We start from the raw sequence: 22,421 nt of genomic DNA on the forward strand, positions 1-22,421 counted from the left end.
GGGCCATGTTTTTTAAGAGATGGAATAAAAAGCTTTTTTAATTGGCATTTTTTAAAAGCTCAAAACATTTTGCAGCTGTTTTAATAAATGTTGGACACCTCTATAGGTTTTATGTTTTCTCTTAAAATGCACATCAGAATAGATGTTTGTAGGAGGCCTTCATCAGTCGTTCCTGTTTGAGCAGCCTACCCTTATTTGCATTAAATACCAGTTGTTTCTTCCCGTTGTTCACTTCAAATAACTTGTAACCTAGTTAAGTGGCAAAAAAGTAGCATGTCTTATCTTTGGGTAATTAGGAGAGAGAAAACAGAACATGGTCATTTACATCTTAAGTGTATAATTTGTTATGAAAGCTAGCCACCTCTTTCCCTTTTAGGTTCACAGTCATGTGGGAGGTGAATTCTGAATTTGTAGACACACAATAAGCAGTATCTAACTGTAACATCTTCTGTTCCTAGGAATTAAGGAACTTAAAAATTTAAAACCACACATTGAAACAATGTATGTATTTACTATGGCTACTGTAACAAAGTACCATAAACTGAGAGGCTTAAACAATGGAAATCTGTCGTCTCCCAGTTCTAGAGGCCATAGAAGTCCAAGATCAAGGCCATGCTCCCTCTGAAGGTACTAGGGAAGGGTCTGTTTCTGGTTTCTTTCCCAGCTTCTGCTAGTTCCTTGTGGCAGCGTAACTCCGATCTTCACATGGCAGTCTCTCTGTGTGTGTCTGTCTCTGTGTCCAAATGTCCAGATTTTATAATGACACCATTCATACTGGATTGGGGCTCATCCTCATGACCTCACCTTAACTAATTACATCTGCAACGACCTTATTTCGAAATAAGGTCACATTCTGAGGTACTGGAGTGTTAGGACTTCAACATATGAATTTGGGGTGACATTCGTAGCGGACAGCATGATATGGGGAACAGAGCTAAAGCCCAGGAGTTGGAGACCAGCCAGCCGTGGTGTACCCCAAGTATTTGACATGCAATGCAGATGATTTTTTGAAACCTCCTTCTCTATAGGACAAAATTATTTTCAGTTAGCAATCAGGAAATGAAATGAATAATTTTCATTTCTGGAAAAGAAACCTAGGCAGTGATGTTTTCTTTTATTAATCTAGAATTCATTTTCAATTTTTGGAGATAAGTCAGAACTCACTGTATGTTTCACTGTTTTAAATTTTGAATGCAAATATAAACTCCAAGTGGCTACAGAGGGTGTTGGAATTGAAGGAAGCATTCTGTTTTGTGATTGGTTGTTTTAAATTTCATGTCACTCTTCTGTCTCTTGTCTCACATCTGCTGCAGAAGCTCAGGCATATGTAATACCAGAGGCTGGAAGACACTTACTGCTGGAAGCCAGCCTCAAAGCTCCTGTTGCAACAACACATGCACCTGAACTTCGGTGTGACGGGTGGGCTGTGTAACCAGGAGTTCTCAGAATTAGCTTCCGTAGACTCCCACATTTATTGTAGCTAAGTAGTATTTTTTTTTAAGTTTACCTATATATTATTGAAATTGAGCAGGAACTACAACAAAAAGATTTTTGAGAGGAGGAGTGTTTTATCACTGACATCCATTCATGGCGATAATAATGTAAGAAAAACTATGACTTTTTAGTTGGTTTTGCTACTGTTTTTGAATCTTCTACAGGGAATGCACTTCCTCGTTACCTGCAAGCTGGGCTAACCAAACTCCCTACTCCTTGTAGGTCCCTGCAGTGGCAGCCTGACCCTGACTAGCTGTGGGAACTTGGATGAGTCACATTAAACGATTCTGCACCCAGTTCTAATGTGTGTGTGCTTTCCCCACACCCCTAAGGAATTCTCTAACACCAGCTGGCTGTCCTACAATTCGACATAATTCTGACACTATCCATCGTACCTGAAGATAACCTCAGACCCCACAGGTTAAGGGCTCAGTCCTACAAGACTGCTCTCCCCCCAACTTCAGACACCAGTGGCATGTCCAGGTTGTCACCTGTGCTTCTGACCTACCAGCTATAGATGGGAGGTTCCAATGACCCCCTTTTGGGGTTCAATTAATTTGCTAAAGCAGCTCACAGAACTGAAATATTTTGCTTGTTCTAGATCACTGGTTTATCATAAAAGACTATAACTCAGGAATAGGCAGATGGAAGAGGTGCATTGTACAAGGTATGGGGAAAGGTTCACCCTCTTCCCAAATCTCTGCCTGTTTGCCAACCCAGAAGCTCTTCAGACCTCTCCTTTAGGGCTTTAATGGGACTTCATTGCATCGATGTGATGGGTTAAATCATTGCTATTGGTGACTGATTCAACCTGTAGCCCATTTCCCAATCCCTAGGTGCTTTCCTAAAGTCACCTCATTAAATAGCAGAAGACACTTTTGTAACTCTCACCACTTAGGAGAATCCAAGTTTTTAGATCTGTCCCAGGAACAGGACAAACACCAAATACGTATTTCTTACTATAAATCATGATATCACACACATCTCTCATTCTTAGTTCCTGGGAGAATGGGCCAAGGCAGTGGTCATTTTATCTTTTTTTTGAAAGCCATAGTTCTTCAAATAAAAATTGTACAGTACACCATAGATTTAAAAGAGATGGCTGGCTTCCCTGGTGGTGCAGTGGTTGAGAATCCACCTGCCAGTGCAGAGGACATGGATTCGAGCCCTGGTCCAGGAAGACCCCCACATGCCGCGGAGCAGCTAAGCCCTTGCACCACAACTACTGAGCCTGTGCACCACAACTACTGAAGCTCGCACCCCTAGAACCTGTGCTCCACAACAAGAGAAGCCACTGCAGTGAGAAGCCCGTGCACCGCAACAAAGAGTAGCCCTGCTTGCTGCAACGAGAGAAAGCCCGCGTGCAGCAACAAAGACTCAGTGCATACAAAAATAAAATAAATAAATTTATTTTTTTAAAAAAAGAGACGGCGGCTGAACTACTGAGCCCCTCTGCCCCAGGGGCTCTTCTAAGGACACTGCCAAGGGGCACCTTTGGGACACCACATGACCTGTCAGCGTAGGGGGCTGGATGGGGTAGAGGGCAGGAGCCAGGCAGCTCCAAGGACCTTCTTCCTCCCAGGTAAACAGAGGGCAAAAGGCATTTCATATAAAGTCAGAGACCCGGATTCTAGGTGACAGCGAGGAATTCTCTTGTAAGGGTGAACCCACGCTTACCAGTAGTGACCTCCATTTTATGCCCCTCCCCCTTGCTCAGTTTCCTCAGAGGTCACCTTGAGTGGAGACATCCGAGGACGTCGAGGGCATCCTGGCTGGGCACACACCCATACTAGCTCCAACACAAAGTTAACTGTGTGTCTCTTAGTTATACGTCTCCTCAGCTATAAATTGGATTAATTATCTCTTCTCCAACTTACCCCATGGTGATGCTCTTAGGTACAATTAAGGCACTGAGTGTTGCGACTAAGCATAGACTTTCAATAAGGAATTTTATCCCATGTACCTCCTATATGCCCTTGGGCAGAGAACTTAACCTCTCAATGTCAGTTTCCTCATCTGTAAAATGGGGATAACAGTTTGACCCTCAGCAAATGAAATAAAATAGTACATGCCAAGCTCTCAGCTCAGTGACTGATACACAGAATGTGAAGTCAGCTACCTTTAAACACTTACCACCATCATCCCAGGAAAACACTGGAAGCTTTGGAAGCTCTATAAGTATTCTCATAAATCCTTAAACCTATCAGATCTGTAGAAACTTAGACACTTCTGTTAATTGACCTGTCCAAAAATCTGAAAGCCAGAACAGATAGTTAGAATCACTGGCCATCTGTAGGAAACCCTGGAGATCGTTCAAACCAAACGTGTTTCCAAGGGACATATAAAATATTAACCATGTGTTTGCAGTATGATCTTGGTGCAAAACTTTGGGTGTGAAGTCAGCTGTCTGGGAAGAGTTTGTAATCTAAGTTGTGTCCTCTAAGCTGACTTTAAATACAGCAGGGGAGACAGTAATGAAATATCAGCTGTGCCCTTCATCCCTTCAATTTCTGGGACCCAGAATTTGTGAAGATGTTAATGTTCAAATGGACCGAGAAGTAAGACTCTGTGACCAGGCATAGACATTCATGAAACCATGACAGTGTCTTTTTTTTTTTTTTTTTGGCTGCTTTGGGTATTTGTTGCTGCACTTGGGCTTTCTCTAGTTGTGGCGAGCAGGGGCTACGCTTCGTTGCCATGTGCGGGCTTCTCATTGCGGTGGCTTCTCTTGTTGCAGAGCACGGGCTCTAGGCACGCGGGCTTCAGTACTTGTGGCTCGTGGGGTCTAGAGCGCAGCCTCAATAGTTGCGGTGCACGGGCTTAGCTGCTCCGCAGCATGTGGGATCTTCCTGGACCAGGGGTCGAACCCGTGTCCTCTGCATTGGCAGGCAGATTCTTAACCAAGTCCCCATGACAGTGTCTTGAAAAGATACCAAGTAGGTGCCCTGATCATCCTTGATGTATCAGTCATACATACTGTCTATTTAAACCTTGAAACGTATTTACAGATGAATATTTGGAAAATATAAAACATTTTTACATATAAAAAGGTACCACAAGGGAGTTTGTATTTTCAGTTGAGGCCACAGACCTTTCGGATGTCTATTATGATGGGATGAGGAACAACTAACATTTTAAATCATTTTGTCACTGGACCTCTGTCCAGGGCTCTTGAGGTCTGTTGTTTTTATTGCGTGAAGCCCGGAAGTTTAGTGAAGGTCGATAGTTTGGGGTCTCCATTGGCACAGGGGGCTGTAAGGGAAAAAATGGGCCCAGACTAGATTTCATGGCATTTCATGATCCTTAGGAGAAAATTGGGATCTTATATTGACTAATGCACCGGGAAGGTGTGTTGATACGAAGGATAAAAAGGTAGGTTTCATCTCTCCTGCCTTGACATGCAAACCATCCCTTTTCAGGGCTCAGACCACCTCGGGATGAAAGCAACCTGCTTTCGCTCTTGCTTTTGGTTTTGTAATCATTTGCAAAGAGATAGGATTGATAGTAAGAGAGCTTGGGTGGGCATGGTCCTGATACCCTGACACATCTTTTCTCTCCCTTTAAACAGCTCTGTGACAAATCTTAAGAGATTTGGGGGCAAACACACCTGGTTGAAATCTCATTCTGTGACCCTGGAGGAGTCACCTAACCTCTATAAAGCCTGCAAAATGAGGATAATACCTGCTTTTTAGGTATGTTGTGAGGATTTCATGAAATGAGCCCAGCACATAAGTGACTGCTGAACAGTCTTCAGATATAAGGGGTGGGTAGGTATTATCAATTGTTGATTACTTTAGAAGAAAAACATACAGTGGGTTTCTTCTTCCAGAGCAAAAATCCTTTTCCAAAATACACATGTATGTGTTATTTACAAAGCTGCAGTAATAGGACACAATTATGATTTCTGTGTTTCCCCCAATTTAATGTTGTATTTAAAGCATTTCCTATGTTTCTAGTACTGTCATTTTTAATGGATCCTCTAAGATAATAATTTATAAAACCATTATCCTGATGGACTTTCAGATGGTTTCTATTCCTGCTTTATATAGCTGACGACAACAATCCAGAATTTTTCTGTGAATAGAGTTCTTTTACTTGTTGAATTGTTTCTGTTGGAAATGTTTCTATAAATGAGATTATTGGGTCACATGTTATAAATATCTTTAGTGTTATTGGGACATAAAGTGTTGCTATATTGTTTTCCATTGGAATGTACCAATTTCAATGTCAGCAGCAGGAGGCCTGTGTGTGTGTGTGTGAGTGTGTGTGTGTGTGTGTGTGTGTGTGTGTGAGAGAGAGAGAGAGAGAGGGAATTCACTCAGCTTTACAACTGCCCAGCACTAGATGTAGTCATTGAATATTGTTAACTTAATAGGCATAAAATGGTGTCTTACGTTTTCATCAGTTTGCCCCTCTTTGATTGCTAGCAAGAGTAATCTTTTCCTGTGTGTTTGTTCCCATTTACTTGTTACATCAGACCTTTTTCTATCCTTTTATTCAAACAAGCAGTTCCTATTGAATCTGAATGGGGAATACACATTGTCTCTTTGTAGAATGAAAAGTTTAAGATTTATATTCAGTTCTGCAAGATTCTGCTGATTCCTATACCCTGTAGTGTAACCTTTCTGTTAATTGCATCCATCCATCAATAGGCCGGTGACTCTTCAAACATTAAAATGAATTCAACTCGACAGACTAACTTTTTATTTCCCTTGGAGGTTTGGCTTCCAGGCAACTGTCAAATATAAAGCCCCAATGATTTTATATTATTTAAGCACGAATAGAAGTGAAAAACCTAATCACAGAGGCAATAGTAATGAGGTAAAATGGGACCTTTGTCCCTAACAAGTAAGGATGACGCCTGAATGTAAAAATAACAATGTTTTTCTCCTGGTAACTTGCAGTATTTATGATCAAAACACACGGTGGATTGAAGCTCTGCTCCAAAGTCAACCTGTGGGGAATTCTGGCATTATTATCCTACAGGAATCCATTCTAGTCTTCTGTTTATTTTTCTTAGTTTTCCAGACAAAAGAATGGCAGCCCCACCCAATCTTAATTTGAAACACATTTTTCTAGCTGCCACCACCCTGTTTCGGGCCTGTGTTCCTTCTGGCAGCGGCTACGTTCACACGCTGAGCGCTGTTGCTGAATGTGGCCACAAAGGTAATAGGGCCGAACTGCTTGGCTTTACCGGTGACAGGCATGCCTGGGAGATTCTCAGTGTCCACTGTGACCCCTGGATGGTCTCCCTGCCTGGCTCTCACCTTCCTGGCCACCCACACTCCCTCCGCTATCAGATTCATCCTGCTGCAGCAGCGGGCAGATCGGATGTCTCTCCTTGCAGATACGTTCAGTGCTCTGTCCACTGCCTGGAATAAAGCCTTGTCAGGTCCTCGTAGGCGGGGGAAGATGACTCCAACCAGCCTCTCATGAGCTCTGCCCCAATCCCCCCTAAATCTTTCAGCCGGGCAGGTGCCTTATATTTACTTTCCTGCCGCTGTTTTCACTCTACCTGTTCCTCATTCCTGAAAATGTCTCTCCCATCCATGCAGAGTTCTTGCTCCCCTCTGTGATTCCCACACACATTGCCCAGCTCCTAACAGCTAGGAAATGATTATTAATTTCCATACACTCTAATGTGACATAAAGGGAGAAGCTTTTTTTTTTTTTTTTGCGATACGCGGGCCTCTCACTGTTGTGGCCTCTTCCGTTGCGGAGCACAGGCTCCGGACGCACAGGCTCAGCGGCCATGGCTCACGGGACCAGCCGCTCCGCGGCATGTGGGATCCTCCCGGACCGGGACACGAACCCGTGTCCCCTGCATCGGCAGGCAGACTCTCAACCACTGCGCCACCAGGGAAGCCCAAGGGAGAAGCTTTTAAAATTTTACAACTCATCCGTGAAGGAGAGACCTGTCTGTAGACCCCAGAGTTGGCTTTAGTTTGTCACGTTCTCCATTTCCTTTGCTTACGTTTTTCTTGTGACCTAGGAGGCTCTAAGTTGGTCTGTAGACAAGGACAGCACTTGCCACTTGCAGTCGGGGAGTGAGCTCTGATGCTTCCTGGGTGGAGCCTGAATCCACTCTGAAGCCCCAGTGCGTGTACTGCACCACACCTAGCACAGAGCCGGGGATGCGGTAAGGGGGCCTGCATCCAATCTATGTTACCGCTTAGGAGCTAAATAACCTTGGGAGGGTTCCTTAACCACCTTAGTTTTCTCATTGGTAAATGGCAATGATAGCACCTGGCCACCTGTCTCAGAATAATTCCACGACAATTGTGAGAGAGGATGTATGTGAAAATACTTAGGAGTGAACGGTAAGGGGCAACCTCGTGGTAACAGGAAGCAGTCATCATTACTAGGATATGCTGGGGAGCCCATGACAGAGTTGGGATGACAGTATCACGAAGAAATCCTTTAAGTTTTATCAGGAGAATGAAAAAAACCGCCCTTCTCGAGAGGTCAAAGTTTTGAGGTTTCCCCTGCACCTTTTTAAATGGTAGCCGTCAGAGGTGTGTGATGTGAACTGGAGGTCGGTCTTCCTTTGTGGCAAAGGGCTCTGGGTGGACTTTCAGAGGAACAGAGGATAAAGCTGTGGACCCAGAGAAGGCTTTTCTATCATGAGTAAAGGCCCTGGCTGAATTGTCCCTACAACGGTGATATTAATGGTCCCTCAGTTTTGTGTTAATTATCCCAGGCTTCTAGGTTTTCTAGGCTTCAGTTTGGGAGGAAATAAAAATTAGAACCCCATTTGTCCTAGGAACAGTAATTGTATTGTTTCTAGAACAGTATGAAGTTTGAATTTAATCTAGATCTTAGGTAGGTTTTTTTTTTTTACATCTTTATTGGAGTATAATTGCTTTACAATGGTGTGTTAGTTTCTGCTTTATAACAAAGTGAATCAGTTATACTCCCTTCCCATATCTCTTCCCTCTTGCGTCTCCCTCCCTCCCACCCTCCCTATCCCACCCTTCTAGGTGGTCACAAAGCACCGAGCTGATCTCCCTGTGCTATGCGGCTGCTTTAGGTAGGTTTTATTACTGTTGGTTCATGAGTTTTTTTGGTCTAATTACAACGGTTGTCCAGCTTATCAGATTTTACTCTCAAGAGTATTGAGCAACTAACACAACATTGTAAATCAACTATACTCCAATAAAAAAATTAATTAAAAAAAAAAGAGTGTTGAGCAGATTCCAAACAGTGTGTGGCGTGTGTCTGGACTGACTAGGATAATAGAGATGTCTGCTGCCTCTTGGATGGGACTCTTCTTTGGAATTACTTGGAAATAATACCAGCCATATTAGGTGCCTTACCATAGAATTCTTATTATTTGTGATTAATGATACGTGTATTAGTTATTTATTGCTGCACAACAAATTACTCCAAAACGTAGAACAACACGTATGTTGTCTTACAGTTTCTGTGGATCAGGAATCTGACCACTGCCTAACTGATTCCTCTGCTTCAGGGTCTCTCACAAGCCTGCAGTTAAGGTGTCAGCACAGGCTGGGGTCTCATCTGAAGGCTGGACTGAGAAAGGATCCACTTCCCGGTTCCTGTGGTTGTTGCCAAAATTCCTTTCCTTTTTTTTTAAATTCAAAAAATGTGCTTATTTGTTCTGGTTTTTTGAGATATAATTGACCTATAACATTGCATTAGTTTAAGGTATACAACGGAATGATTTGATGTATGTATATATTGTGAAATGATTACTACAGTAAGTTTAGTTAATATCCATCATCTCACATGGTTACAGTTTTTTTTTCATGTGATAAGAGCTTCTAAGATCTACTCTCTTAGCAACTTTCAACTATACAATACAGTATTGTTAGCTATAGTCACGATGCTGTACGTGTACAAAATTCATTTCCTTAAGGGTTGTTGGACTGAGGACCCCAGTTGCTTGCTGGCTATTGGCCAGATGCGCACTCAGTTTCTTTCCATATGAGCCTCTCCGTAGGATAGCTGCTTCATCAAAGCCAGGAAGGGGTGAGGGGACGAGAGCTGGCTGGCAACAAGGAAGTCACAGCCTCTTATAATCCAATCACGCACAAGACACCCCATTCTGTTGGTTAAAAGCAAGGCATTATATATGTATAGCTGATTCACTTTGTTATAAAGCAGAAAGTAGCACACCATTGTAAAGCAATTATACTCCAATAAAGATGTTTAAAAAAAAAAAAAAGCAAGGCATTATGTCCAGTCCATTCTCACAAGGAGGGGATTATACAAGAGCATGAACACCAGGTGGTGGGATCATTGGAGGCATCTTAGATTCTGCCTGCCAGAGTTGTAATTTATTTATTTATCTATTTTTATTTTTTGGCTGTGCTGGGTCTTTGTCACGGCACTCAGGCTTCTCTGTAGTTGTGGCACGTGGGCTTCTCTAATTGTGGTGTGTGGGCTCCAGAGTGCATGGGCTCAGTAGTTGCAGCATGGGGGCTCTCTAGTTGTGGCACGCGGGCTTCGTTGCCCTGCGGCATGTGGGATCTTAGTTCCCCAACCAGGGATTGAACCTGCATCCCCTGTATTGGAAGGCAGGTTCTTACCCACTGGACCACTAGGGAAGTCCCTCAGAGTTGTAATTTATTATATTTAGTATGAAACATATAACTAAAACATGCATAGATAGCATAGAGCATATAGAAATATAATACACAAATTTATTATATCGTGAGATATGTTAAATACTTTGTATTATCTATAATAATAATAAAAATAGGCAAATGAAATGAGGAAAATTCCATTTCAGAAATACCCTTTCTTGCTGAGGACTTTAAAGAGCCATAAAAAAGATGATGAAGAATGAACACAAATGAATATTGTGAATCTTACTTCCTGCTTAGGCTGGAGTCATCCCGGACATGAATCAGTTTATACCCCAGGGATATCATTGATCGGGGACTCTTGGCCTTCCCCAGCCTCTGAGTTGTGTTATGTGTACAGATCAGACCCTAGCAGTGGCAGAACTCAACTGTTTTCGTTCCTCCTTTCCCTTCATTTGAATCTAGCAACCTTGTGATAGCAACAAAAGTTTGTGCTTTCATTACTTCTGACTTCAGAGTTTTCTTGCAAAGGCAGAAAGGTATTTCTTTGTGCCTGGGTTTCCCTCTCTCTCCTTCAGACCCCCTACTCCACAAAGGGAACAGAGAATTTCATGAATTCATTCACTTCACAAGCATTTCAGAGCCAATTATCTAAAGATGGCAAGTGATAGACGTTAGCGGTTCAGATTTGGAAATCCTGCCGTTTACCCCTCCTGTCTTCTGTGGTTTATGACCAAGAGGGCTGAATACTGCAGAAGGCAGGATGGGAAATAAGGCATCTTCCTCCTCCGCCCTTTTTTTTAACAGATGAGTAAAATGAGCTTCCAAAATGGTAATAAAGTGGTGAACGGTAGAGCCGTGGTTTGAATCCAGACCTATGTTCTTTCCAATTAATCACGCTGCTTTTCAGCCTGACCAGGAGCTGAGGGCATTTTCCTAAGATCATGTGACCAGAAGAATCCTTGAATGCTAAATCACATGGATGACTTTTTAAAAATCCTGATAAATCTTTTGCTTCCTTGCTCTAATATTTATTCACATTTATATCCAATGTCGAGATTATAAGCACATGGATTAATGATGAAATACTGCATTGAACTGGATATTGGCAGGTGCGTGACCACAGCTTCCTCACAGGAAACGGGTGTGTTGTTACCTCAGGCGTTTGGAATTGCGTGTCTTTTCTAGTTAAACAGCTATGCAGCAGTTGAAATAGTACCATTCCCAATCAATAGGGCAACTGTACGATTTAGGGCCATTTCCCCACCACTACACCTGGTGGTTTATTTCACATTCCCAAAGCATGCATGATTTATCCGGGTCAATGATGATTTTATGTGACCATGGGCATTTGATATTGACCACTTCTTTTGTTGCTGTCTCTTATTATCTTTTCTTTTAGTTCAGGGGTCAACAGACTTTTTTTCTGTGAAGGGCCAGATGGTAAATATTTTAGCCTCTGAAGCCATCCGGTGTCTATCACAGCTATTCAACTCTTCTGTTGTGCAAAATCAGCCATAAACAGTACATAAAGGAAAGAGCAAGGATGTGTCCTAATAAAACTTTAGTTACAAAAACAGACGGTTGGCCAAATCTGGCCCTCAGGCTGCAATTTGCTGACTCCTGTCTAGACTGTAAGTCTCCAAAGGACAGAGTCCAAAGTGCCTCCTGTGTGGTTTCTGGAGAGGCCTCTCTCCTTGGCCGCCATCTTGCAGCATCCGCATATGGCCTTTCCTCTGTGCACGTGCAGAAAGAGAGAGCTCCTGGGTGGTTTATCCTCTTCTTATAAGGACGTGAGACCCGTCGGATTGGGACCCCACCCGTATAACATTATTTAACCTCAGTCACCTCTTGAAAGGCCCTATCTTCAAACACAGTCACGTTGAGGGTTAGGGCTTCAATCTTTGAATTTTAGGGGGAGGCAGTTCAGTCCATAACCCATAGGAAGGGTCTAAGCAGGAGAGTGGCATGACTCTGGTGGCCGGGTGGAAGTGGACGGTGGGAAGTCCTGTTAGACTCCACCTGCAGCATTTCAGGAGAGAGATGGTGGTGCCTGCATTAGGGTGGTGGCCGTGGAGACGGTGAGGAAGACATGGGTTGGAGGAATGTGTCTGGGGAGAAATGACAGGCCTTGCTGTGTCCTGGGGCTGTCACACATAATTTACTTACCTGTATCCCTCAATAACTTGGACGATGGTTTGGTTCCCAGTGCCTCCGGTAGCAGTCTGCACCGAGCAGGTGCTCAGTGGAGGTTGAATAAATGCACAGGTGTCTGTGACGTGCTGGAGTGATGGGAAGAGACATTACAAAGTTTCCAAATCCATGTGTGTAGTGCCTGCTTTACAGAGATCATGGTTTAGACCTGGAAAACTGCTTTATGTCACCTAGGGCTTCCAAGAAATGATTTCTAGCTAACTTTTCTTTGGTAGCCTAAGATGGCAGAGCTAAACTATTCCATGAGTGTCTGCATTACACTCACGTACCTACAGCAAAGAACTTCCTGCTCAGCTTAGAGGTCCCCACCCAGCCTTCCAAGTCAGCCGCCCAGATCTGGCCTGTGGCAGGTGTTCGGCTGGTGAGTTGCTTGGTTGTGCAGTGGTTTGCTTTCTTTGAATCCCATGCTTGTGGTTGTAAATCTCTTCCTTTTTGTTTGTCTCCTCCTTCAACCTCGAAGGACTGGATTCGGACTGGATTCCATCTTTAATCTTTTATTTGTTTGTTTGTTTGTTTTGGCCGCACCATGTGGCTTGTGGGATTTTAGTTCCCTGACCAGAGATTGAACCCAGGCCCTCCGCAGTGAGAGCATGGAGTCCTAACCACTGGACCACCAGGGAATTCCCTGGATCCAATTTTTTAAATTTTTATTTATTTATTTTTGGGTGCATTGGGTCTTCGTTGCTGCATGTGGGCTTTCTCTAGCTGCAGTGAGCAGGGGCTACTCTTCGTTGTGGTGTGCGGGCTTCTCATTGCGGTGGCTTCTCTTGTTGCGGAGCACGGGCTCTAGGTGCGTGGGCTCAGTAGTTGTGGCTCACGGGCTCTAGAGCGCAGGCTCAGTAGTTGTGGCGCATGGGCTTAGTTGCTCCACGGTATGTGGGATCTTCCCGGACCAGGGCTCGAACCCATGTCCCCTGCATTGGCAGGTGGATTCTTAACCACTGCCACCAGAGAAGTCCCCCTGTGTCCAACTTTAACATGGGAAATAAGCACGGAGACGCTTGGCAATAATGATAACAAAATGATCATAATGCCACTGACCTGGATACTTAAAAATGGTTAAAATGGTAAATTTAGTTGTGTATATGTACTACAATAAAGAAACTTTCTCTATGATGCTTTCAGACTTTTCAATATTTTCTATGCCCCTGTAATGAAGAGATTAGATACTAACTGTGCCACTTACTAGCTGAGCCGCAGTCTCCTTATCTGAAAGATGGGTAGATAACATCTCCCTCACAGGGTTTTCCTGCTTGACAGATAGTTGGTGCTCAATAAATGGTCACCACTTTTATTATGTTTGTTCTGAAAAATTTCTGGTGAAAGTCTGCCTTTGAGAGTTTGGGAATTTTTTAAGGATTATATTAAAATATTAGCTAAAGCATAAAACCACAAGTAGGGCCAATTAAACACATGTAAAATCCCAAGAAATAGTCATTTACTAACCCGCAGAAAATTGGGAGAGAGGAAAAATGTTTTACTTGGCAACTAAAGGTTTTAACTGTGAATACGCCTGTGCTTAAGTATAACCATGTTTTGTAATAGTCTAATATTTTACTTCCCAGTGAGGGGCAGATGCATTTTAGAAGTGATTTTTGGAGATGGAAAAGGCAACAGGGATGGATTCCCCACACTGTTCCATTTGTTATTATAAAACACAGTTTTTCTAATTACGGAAATAATTGTTAACAATAACAGCGACTGACGTTTGAGTACTTTCTAGGCTAAATACCAAATCGAGCCCTTTCCATGCATCATCTCACTGAGAGTCACGCACGGCAGTTGTTGAAATCTGGGGAAATGAATAAATGTCTGCGAAGAACTGGGACTATTCTGTACATGTGGATTGTTAACTTGCCTTTCTACTAAATGTGTTTGGGTTTTTGCAGTGTCATTAAAAACTTGTCCCACCGTGATCTAAATTGTTTTGCGCTGTCCCATTGTGTGAAGATGCCACAATTTATTTACACAGTTGCTAATCACTGGATATCTACGTTGCTTCTGGGTTTTGTTTTAAATAATATTGGACAAATTCCTCACATAAGTATTTGAACATTTCCTGGATGTACACCTATGGTTATAAAAATTTAGATGTTCATGATGCTAGATTGGGTATAAAGCATGCAGCCAGTGAAATGGTTCCACTCAAGGCAACTAACACTTGATGAAAATATCTAACGAACTGTAACATAAACGTAGAATATAAAAGATGTCTCCTTGGAAAGCAATTGCTCTTGCTTCAAAATTTCAGTAATTATCGTACAAGTTATCCAGCGTTGCAAAGGTTTGGTTTTCTCCTCTATAGAGTACAAATAACAATACCACCTTCACTAGGGTGGTATAGGGCATTTGAAGGAGCCAATGTTTATAAAGCATTTCATGCGGAGCCCCGCACACAGTTAACACTAAATAAATGTGAGCTGCCTTTATTAATGATAATGAGTACATGTCGGTATGAAGCTTATGTAAATAATGCCAGGCTGTATGTCTGTCCTCACAAAGCCTGGGGTATTAGTGTAAATATTTTCCTAATATAAATATAACTGAGGTTGTACTTGGCACTTATAAAGTGTCACTTTATACAGTGGTGTATACACAAACAACAAATTTTAAATATAGGGAGTGGGTGGTGGCAGTTAGGCAGGAGGCTAGGATGTGCTTTCAAGAAGTCATTAGTAAAGTTTGAGGACCTAAGCTTGTATTTAAATGCATCACAGAGGAAAAGCTCAGAATATTAGCATTAGCAGAAACCAGATATCTTAGGACAGTGGTTTTCAAACTTTGCCAGCAATCCACAATTTCCAAAAGAAATTCATTTCCATTAAGACCCACAATGCAAATAAATGTATATGTGTGTCTGTTTTGTAAAACTGTCCCCCAAACAGTACTAACTCTTTTTATGCGTGCTGTACTCTGATATTTTAAAATCTGTTTCACTTTATTTTAATGTTGGTTGTGAACCAATTAAATTAATTTTGCTGGGTAGAGACCCACGATTTGAAACACAACCTTAAAGCCTGTATACCCTTAAAAAAAGAAAGTTTGCAGCTACATTACAGTTGTAAATTCTCACCCAAGCATTTAATCAATAATGAATGGTTTTGTTGTTATTTGCATGATAATTTGAACTTTGGGATCATTATTCAGGCATATTTCCATGTTAGTAAGTCAGGTTCTGTTAAAAGCGTTGTAACCGGGGCTTCCCTGGTGGCACAGTGGTTGAGAGTCCGCCTGCCGATGCAGGGGACACAGGTTCGTGTCCCGGTCCGGGAGGATCCCACGTGCTGCGGAGCGGCTGGGCCCGTGAGCCATGCCGCTGAGCCTGCGTGTCCGGAGCCTGTGGTCCGCAACGGGAGAGGCCACGACACTGAGAGGCCCGCATACCGCAAAAAAAAAAAAAAAAAAAAAAGCGTTGTAACCGAATGCAGGCAGAATTCAACCAAAAACTGGGTATGAGCCATGTTTCACTCTGGTTTCCCTTTCTTTTAAACCAGGTAGTTCCAATTTGCCAGCAGAATGAATACAGAAAGAGACTCAGAAACGACATTTGAGGAGGATTCTCAGCCTAATGACGAAGTGGTCCCTTACAGTGATGATGAAACAGAAGATGAACTTGAAGACCAGGGGCCTGCGGTGGAACCAGAGCAGAATCGAGTTAACAGAGAAGCAGAGGAAAACCGGGAGCCATTCAAAAAAGGTAACACGCCGGGACCTGGCAATGAGGTACTTGTCCGTCCTCACAAGGGCAGTGGCAACAGGTGCAAAGGACAGATGGTCCAGGAGGCATCTTCCTTCTCTTAGCTTCAGATGAAACTTGAAGCGCTTGGAAAAGTACACATTGTCCTCGGGGTGGTAGGGCTGGTGGACCGTAGCTGACAAGTTCTGCAGAGAAAATAGAAGGTCTTGCTTCGTGCCTATACATTTAGAAGGAAGCTGAGTGTGGAAGAATTTGCTTGTTACCACACCCAAGAACCTTGGAGTCACCATACCTTTGGTTCAGTCATTTGTGAATATAAAAGGGTTTTGACTCTCCAGTTAAAAAAAAAAAAATATGGGTCTCCGCTCGCCACAAGTAGCCTGTGATGCAGCAGACTGTGCTCCCTGCCTAGAATCAGGGCAGCTTCAAGGCAGGTTCTAGACCACGGATTGGCAAACGTTTTCTGTCAGGGGCCAGGTAGTAAATATTTCAGGCTTCGTGAGTCATACAGTCTCTGTCAAAACTACTCAGCATTACTGATGTTTCTTGAAAATGGCCATAGACAGTCTGTCATTTAGGGTAATAGAACGTAGCTGACTTGCATGATTTTCCTTTTTCCCTTGTGGCTTTTCTGTTTCATTCCCTGCTGGTTCTCCCACCCCGGCAAACATGGGTGTTCTTTTTTCCTTTGCTCCATGAGGAAGCTGATCCTTTTCTCCTTAGACCCCAGATCTGCTTCAGATTTCAGGTTGAAAATGTTTTCCTCCACGGTCCCTTGCATTCCAGCTAAATAACTTCAGTTTCCCATTCACAGAAATCTCCAGGAAATTGTTCTATTTCTGACTCTCCACATACACCTCTCCCCAGCCTCAATCAGAATAACCTCTGGTTTTATCTGGTTTCCCCAGAGCCTCTGTCATTGCCGATCTGCCCTTCCAGGCCTGCCAGAAGCCTGCTTTCCTTATGTCACTCCCTGCCCGTCTCTCCCTCCAGGATTCTGCTGCCTGTTAAGCTGGTTTTTTTTTCCCCCAACAGGTTTCACCTGTAGAAAAAGTGACAAAGCACGAAATCCTACTTATGTAATGATTCTTCCTGCTCTCTGGTCAGATGGTGCCTGTCTTCTGCTCTTCTGTGTGGCGACGTGCATGTACCACAAGGGCCCCCTGCCACCGCAGGCTTCAAAACCTGGGAAGGCCACTGTCTCAAGTCTATTGTTTTCCCATCCTCAGCTTTCCATATCAAACATTTAGAATTATCAGATCTTACTGTGGATTTCTGGCTGTAATTTTCAGCTATTGAGTATAAGTGCTTTCTGCCTTGACGCAGAAGGCACTACAGTCACGATAATGGAGCTACCGTGCAATGGCATCACTGCCAATCTGAACAGGAATGTGGCGTCTGTCATAACATGTCCAGACTGGATATTGTTCAGGCTGAAGTAGCCTGATGAGTTAGCACGGGGAGTTCTAGCTGATCGCCGAAATAGTAATAATGTGTTTCTTCCTCATTCCTTCTCCCACCGTGCTTCTGAGTTTCATATCTCTACCACGTGTGGGTATCTGATGAGCTGACACTGCAGTTCTCTAGGGGTGAACTTTGCTGTTGGTGCTTGCGTCCATGTTATCAGATGTGTGGTCCGGGACAAGGCCAAGGGATGGGGTTGGATGCCTTCAGAAATGTCAGAGGGGCACGTAGTGGGCGGGAACTCTCACCTCTGTTTTTTTCCACCTCTGCCTTCACATGCTGCTGCCCTGGGCACTTTCTGATTGTTCAGTTCACAGGTCATGTTTCTTGTAGATTTCTACCCCCAGAGCACAGGCATTGAGGGAGCTCGGACTTCTTCAGTCTTTTCCAGTGGTGGTTTATATTTCTAGGGGAATTTGGTGGTTTTCAAAAACCCTTGTCAAGTGACTTTGCCTGTGACTTTAAAAAACATTATTATCGGGCTTCCCTGGTGGCACAGCGGTTGAGAGTCCGCTTGCCAATGCAGGGGACACGGGTTCGTGCCCCAGTCCGGGAAGATCCCACGTGCCGCGGAGCGGCTGGGCCCGTGAGCCATGGCCACTGAGCCTGCGCATCCAGAGCCTGTGCTCCGCAACGAGAGAGGCCACGACAGTGAGAGGCCCGCGTACTGGAAAAAAAAAAAAATTATTATCATTATTATTAACTTCTTTTTGGCCTTGCTGCGCGGCTTGCGGAATCTTAGTTCTCCGGCCAGGAATTGAACCCAGGCCCCAGCAGTGAAAGTGCCGAGTCGTAACCCCTGGATTGCCCGGGAATTCCAAAAACATATTATTGTTCTAACACCTCTGTGTGCCCTTTCCAAACACAGAGGGGGCATTTATTAAGTGCTAGTCCTCTTTACTTCCGTTCCCTCGTCTGCCCTGTGTCCCTTACGGCCGCTCTGCTTCCTCTCCCCCCCTCACCCCTTCCTCCCTTCTTTCTCTGCATCCGTCTTCCCCTCTTTTAATTTTTCTCCCATATTCTAACTTGGGCATTTTCCCAGTGAAGGTCAGTGTCACTCTGACTTTCCTTTTTAACTATAATCTGTCTGTCTTGACATTTTACGTGAAGGACAGTTTTCTTCAAAGAATTCACTTCTTTAGAGCACTGGAGCGTGAGTCACTCTGCGAAGTACCATCCAGTTGAGTGACACTGGGGACCCAGGCCTATTACAGCAGAGCAATGTCTAAAAATGTGTGAACCATGTTCATTTTTTTAGCCGTATCTTTTTTTTTTGGCGGGGGGCGCTGCATTGGGTCTTCGTTACAGTGCACGGACTTCTCATTGCGGTGGCTTCTCTTGTTGCGGAGCATGGGCTCTAGGCGCCCGGGCTTCAGTAGTTGCGGCGCGCAGGCTTAGTTGCTCCACGGCATGTGGTATCTCCCCAGACCAGGGCTCGAACCCGCATCTTCTACATTGGCAAGCCGATTCTTAACCACTGCACCACCAGGGAAGTCCTTTAACCATATCTTAGTGCAGAAAATTGGTTTTCTTTTTTTTTAAAGATGATTTAGCCCCACTGAGCTTTAGTAAGCCAGTGTTTTGAGAGACCATTGCAAGTGCTTTTCAGTGGAAGGACGTTTCTTGTGTGCTGTGAGAATCGAGAGCGGGTGTAAGCCTGCTGTTAGAATGTGCCGTGAAGGAAGAAAGAAGCCCACAGATTTTACTAAAGTCCCTTTACCCTTGGTTTCCTTTGAGCAACTGGTGACAAAAACGAGTGGGGATGTTTCCATCTGATGGAATGAACATTCTCATTTCCTGAACACACAAGAACGGTATATCCCAGAATGTGTTCTGAGAAACAGTAGTTCTGCCAGACGTTCCCAGACACAAAGGTTCTGTGGTCCCTGAGACCAGAAACTCAGAATTCTTGATCCTTTAATTGGAGTTTAAGGTTGTCCATTAGCAGAAAATGATGCAAGGAAGTTTAGGCTTTAAAGAAGCCAGTTTAATTTTATTTAGCCACAGGTTCCTAAAACTCCTTGACTCTAGAATTCCTTGACTCTAGGTGCTTTTCTGGTTTGTTTGTGCAGCTTAGCCCTCCACCGTCCTGGTGTCCCCGGGTCAACTCCCTGGGTAGTTCTGTGCCAGTCGGGAACCAGCTTAGAGACGAAGTCCCTGGGAGTCAATAAGTGCTCTGCGTTAGTGCGCCCTGGCTCGCTCTTGGGAGCCTGCGGATGGAATGAGAAAGCTGTGTCCTACCTTGTTGGCAGCGTTGCTCTGTCAGTTAACTCTCCCCTCTTTCCGCGCTGGCTGGTTTACAAATACACTCACCGCTTGTCCTACAGCAAACTCTTACCTGAATCCTGCTTTCTGCCTCTGGCTGCTGTCCTGTCTCCTGTTCTCATGCCCAAGCTTCTGAAAACCCATTTCTCTACCATCACATCCACCCGTTCCCCCGGTCCTTCCCCTCTGTGGGCTGCCCCACCTCCCTGTGGGACACATTGTCTTAAAGATCACCAAGAACCCCAGTGCCAAGTCCAGTGAGCTTTTTGTCAACCATTCTCTTCCTACCTCTGTTTGCTCTGAAGCGCTTGACCTTTTTGAAAGTCTCTCCTTCAGTATACGCTGGCCTCCCTGGCAGGTGATGACACCTTCTCGTCTCAGTACTCCTCCTGTTTCTCCTTCCTCTGGCTACTCTTCCTTCCACCCTTAAAATGTTCCCATTCCAGGTCATCCTTTGTTCTCTGTCTACAGGCCTGCCTTTGGCAAGCGAATCCCCTTTACTCCACTTCATGTACCGCATCTCTGTACATGACCCCGAGAGGCAGTGTGCACGGTGGTGAAGAGGGAGGATGCTGGGCACGGGCTGTGTGGATTTCAGCCTTGGCGTCACCACTTTCTAGCTGTGTAACCTTGAGGAAAGGACTTCCTCTCTCTCTACCTCAGTGTCCCCATCTGTAAAATGGACATGATATGAGTACCTACTTCATTGGGTGGTTGTGAGGATTAAGTCAGAAAACAAATGTAAAGGAATGAGAACAGTTTCAGGCATGCAGTAAATACTCTATAAATATTAGCTGTTATCACCCCCACCCGTCATCTCCTCTCTCATCTTTGCATCGTCAAATCTTCTTCTTGACCCTTCCACTTCCTTTTGGGATATTCAGATTCCCCTGGACCACCTCCCAGGCTGAAGCTGCTGAGTCACTCATTTTGTTGGATCCTTCCATCCCCACATCTACGCAGAGTGAATGGGTGGATGGATGGAGAGGAGAGATGGATGGGCTGAAGAACAGTTAATTTCCCAGCAATGAGTTTGCCCACATATTTAAGGAGAGTTCTGGTGATTCAGTGTCATCCCTGCCTCTGCCGTCTTATAAACCTTTCCTGTTAGTACAGGCTTCTCCAGCCTTCTCTTTTTTTTTGCAAATCTGTGGGCAGTTATGCTGACCCCACCCTCAGGCTTTCCTAGGCTCCAGTGGGTTCTCAGATAAAACCTTAGACTGGGTCTCCGATAGTTCAGCACACCTGCGGGGGGGCGGGGGCAAGGCATAAGAGTCTTCATACAGAGAAGACAGAGAGCTGTAGTTATGGAAAAGTCCACCCACGCACACACAGAGCGACAGGAACAAAGCTAAAGTTTGCAAAAAATGTCTCGCTCATGCAGTGACTTGGTCTTTTAATGGATTGACCTGTGGTTCAGCTCCAAGAGCTGTGACGAAAGAGTCTGCCCTGGATGGGGGTCAGGGAAAGCTTCCTTGTGGAAAGGCATGCCCATGCTGTCAAGTGACAGATGAAGAAGAGTTAATTAGGGGCGGGGAGAGGAAGGAGCCTCTCGAGTAGGGGACCGCATCCAGAGGCTCTGTGGCAGGAGGGAGGGTGGCATGCCTGTGGCACGGGGAGGAGCTGGACTGCAGCCTGGGGGAACGAAGATGTTCTGAGCAGAGGACTAGTAATCTCACTCCCGTCCATTTCAGCACCCATCACATTGTAACTTAGAAACGACTGGTTTCTATTTTATGCTGATTGTACATTACCCATCTTCCAGCTAAAGCTGTAAGTGCTCCAAGGACCCAAGGTCCAATCTGTCTTATTCTGAGCTGGTGTCAGGGCAGCAGGCGTGGGGGGCATTTGTCATAGAGGCTTGGCGGGCGTTGGTGACTGACAGCATCGGAGGCTTCAACAGAGATATGAATAGGGAACCAGGTGAGCGCTTCAGAGGCCTTCCCTGGTCAAGGAAGGCTTCCTGGAGGTGAGGACACCTGCGCTGAGTCCTGAATAAGTGTGAGAGGCAAATTGGTCCCTGTGGTCTCAGGGGCAGGGCCTACCAGGCCGACGCAGCATGAAGGAAAGCTCCAAGGGGCTGAGAGTTCAGGGAACTTCGAGTGATTCTTGGAGCTCAGTGATGGAGTGGGGCAGTGGCCGTGCTGAAGAGTTTGGCCTCTTTCCTGAGGGCCTCAGGGAGCCATGCCAGCAGTTCAGGCTGAAAGGAACACAGCTGAGAGTGTAGCAGCGGTCTCCTCCCACCACAGCTGCTCCGTAGCTGTGTTTCCTCCTCTCAGTCCGATCTCCATGGTGGCAAAATACGGCACTGCACTGGGATCTGATTCCATCTCCTTTCCTTGGCGGCTCAGGCCCATGTGATTGGGCCCCATCTTCCTCTCCCGGCCGAGCTAGCTGGCTGGCTGCCTGCAACTTGCAGGCTTATTCACACGTCCCATTCACCCTGTTCTACGCTCAGTCCCTGGTTCAAGCAAGTCTTTGCCTCCTCCACGACTTTCCATCCACTCTTCCCCACGACCAGAGCAGCCCCCTTCTCTGTGGCCATCTCCTTCTCACCCTTCAGGGCTTGATATAGGCATCACTTCCTTAAAGAAGCCTTCTCTGACCCCCAGCCTGGAGCAGACCCCTGTTGTCTGGTCTCAGAGCCCCTTGCACTTTCCTTCACACCCTGCGGGCATTAATGATTATGTCCTTGGATGACTGTGTGAAGTAGGGATGAAGCTTCCCCAGTAGACGGT

The 22,421-nt window shown here is 44.8% G+C and overlaps 1 protein-coding gene across 2 annotated transcripts in view; it reads left to right on the forward strand.

The window, feature by feature from the left end:
* ATP8B1 (ATPase phospholipid transporting 8B1) overlaps nucleotides 1-22,421 on the forward strand; it is a 113,403-nt gene that overhangs the window by 35,680 nt on the left and 55,302 nt on the right. For both annotated transcript variants that reach the window (XM_060121187.1, XM_060121189.1), the window contains exon 2: nucleotides 15,752-15,954. In XM_060121187.1, coding sequence (XP_059977170.1) covers nucleotides 15,774-15,954 — 181 coding nt within the window. In that variant the 5' untranslated portion in view covers nucleotides 15,752-15,773. The remainder of the gene's footprint in view (nucleotides 1-15,751; nucleotides 15,955-22,421) is intronic.

Source organism: Lagenorhynchus albirostris, chromosome 14 (genome assembly GCF_949774975.1).
Source record: "Lagenorhynchus albirostris chromosome 14, mLagAlb1.1, whole genome shotgun sequence".
NCBI lineage: Eukaryota > Metazoa > Chordata > Mammalia > Artiodactyla > Delphinidae > Lagenorhynchus > Lagenorhynchus albirostris.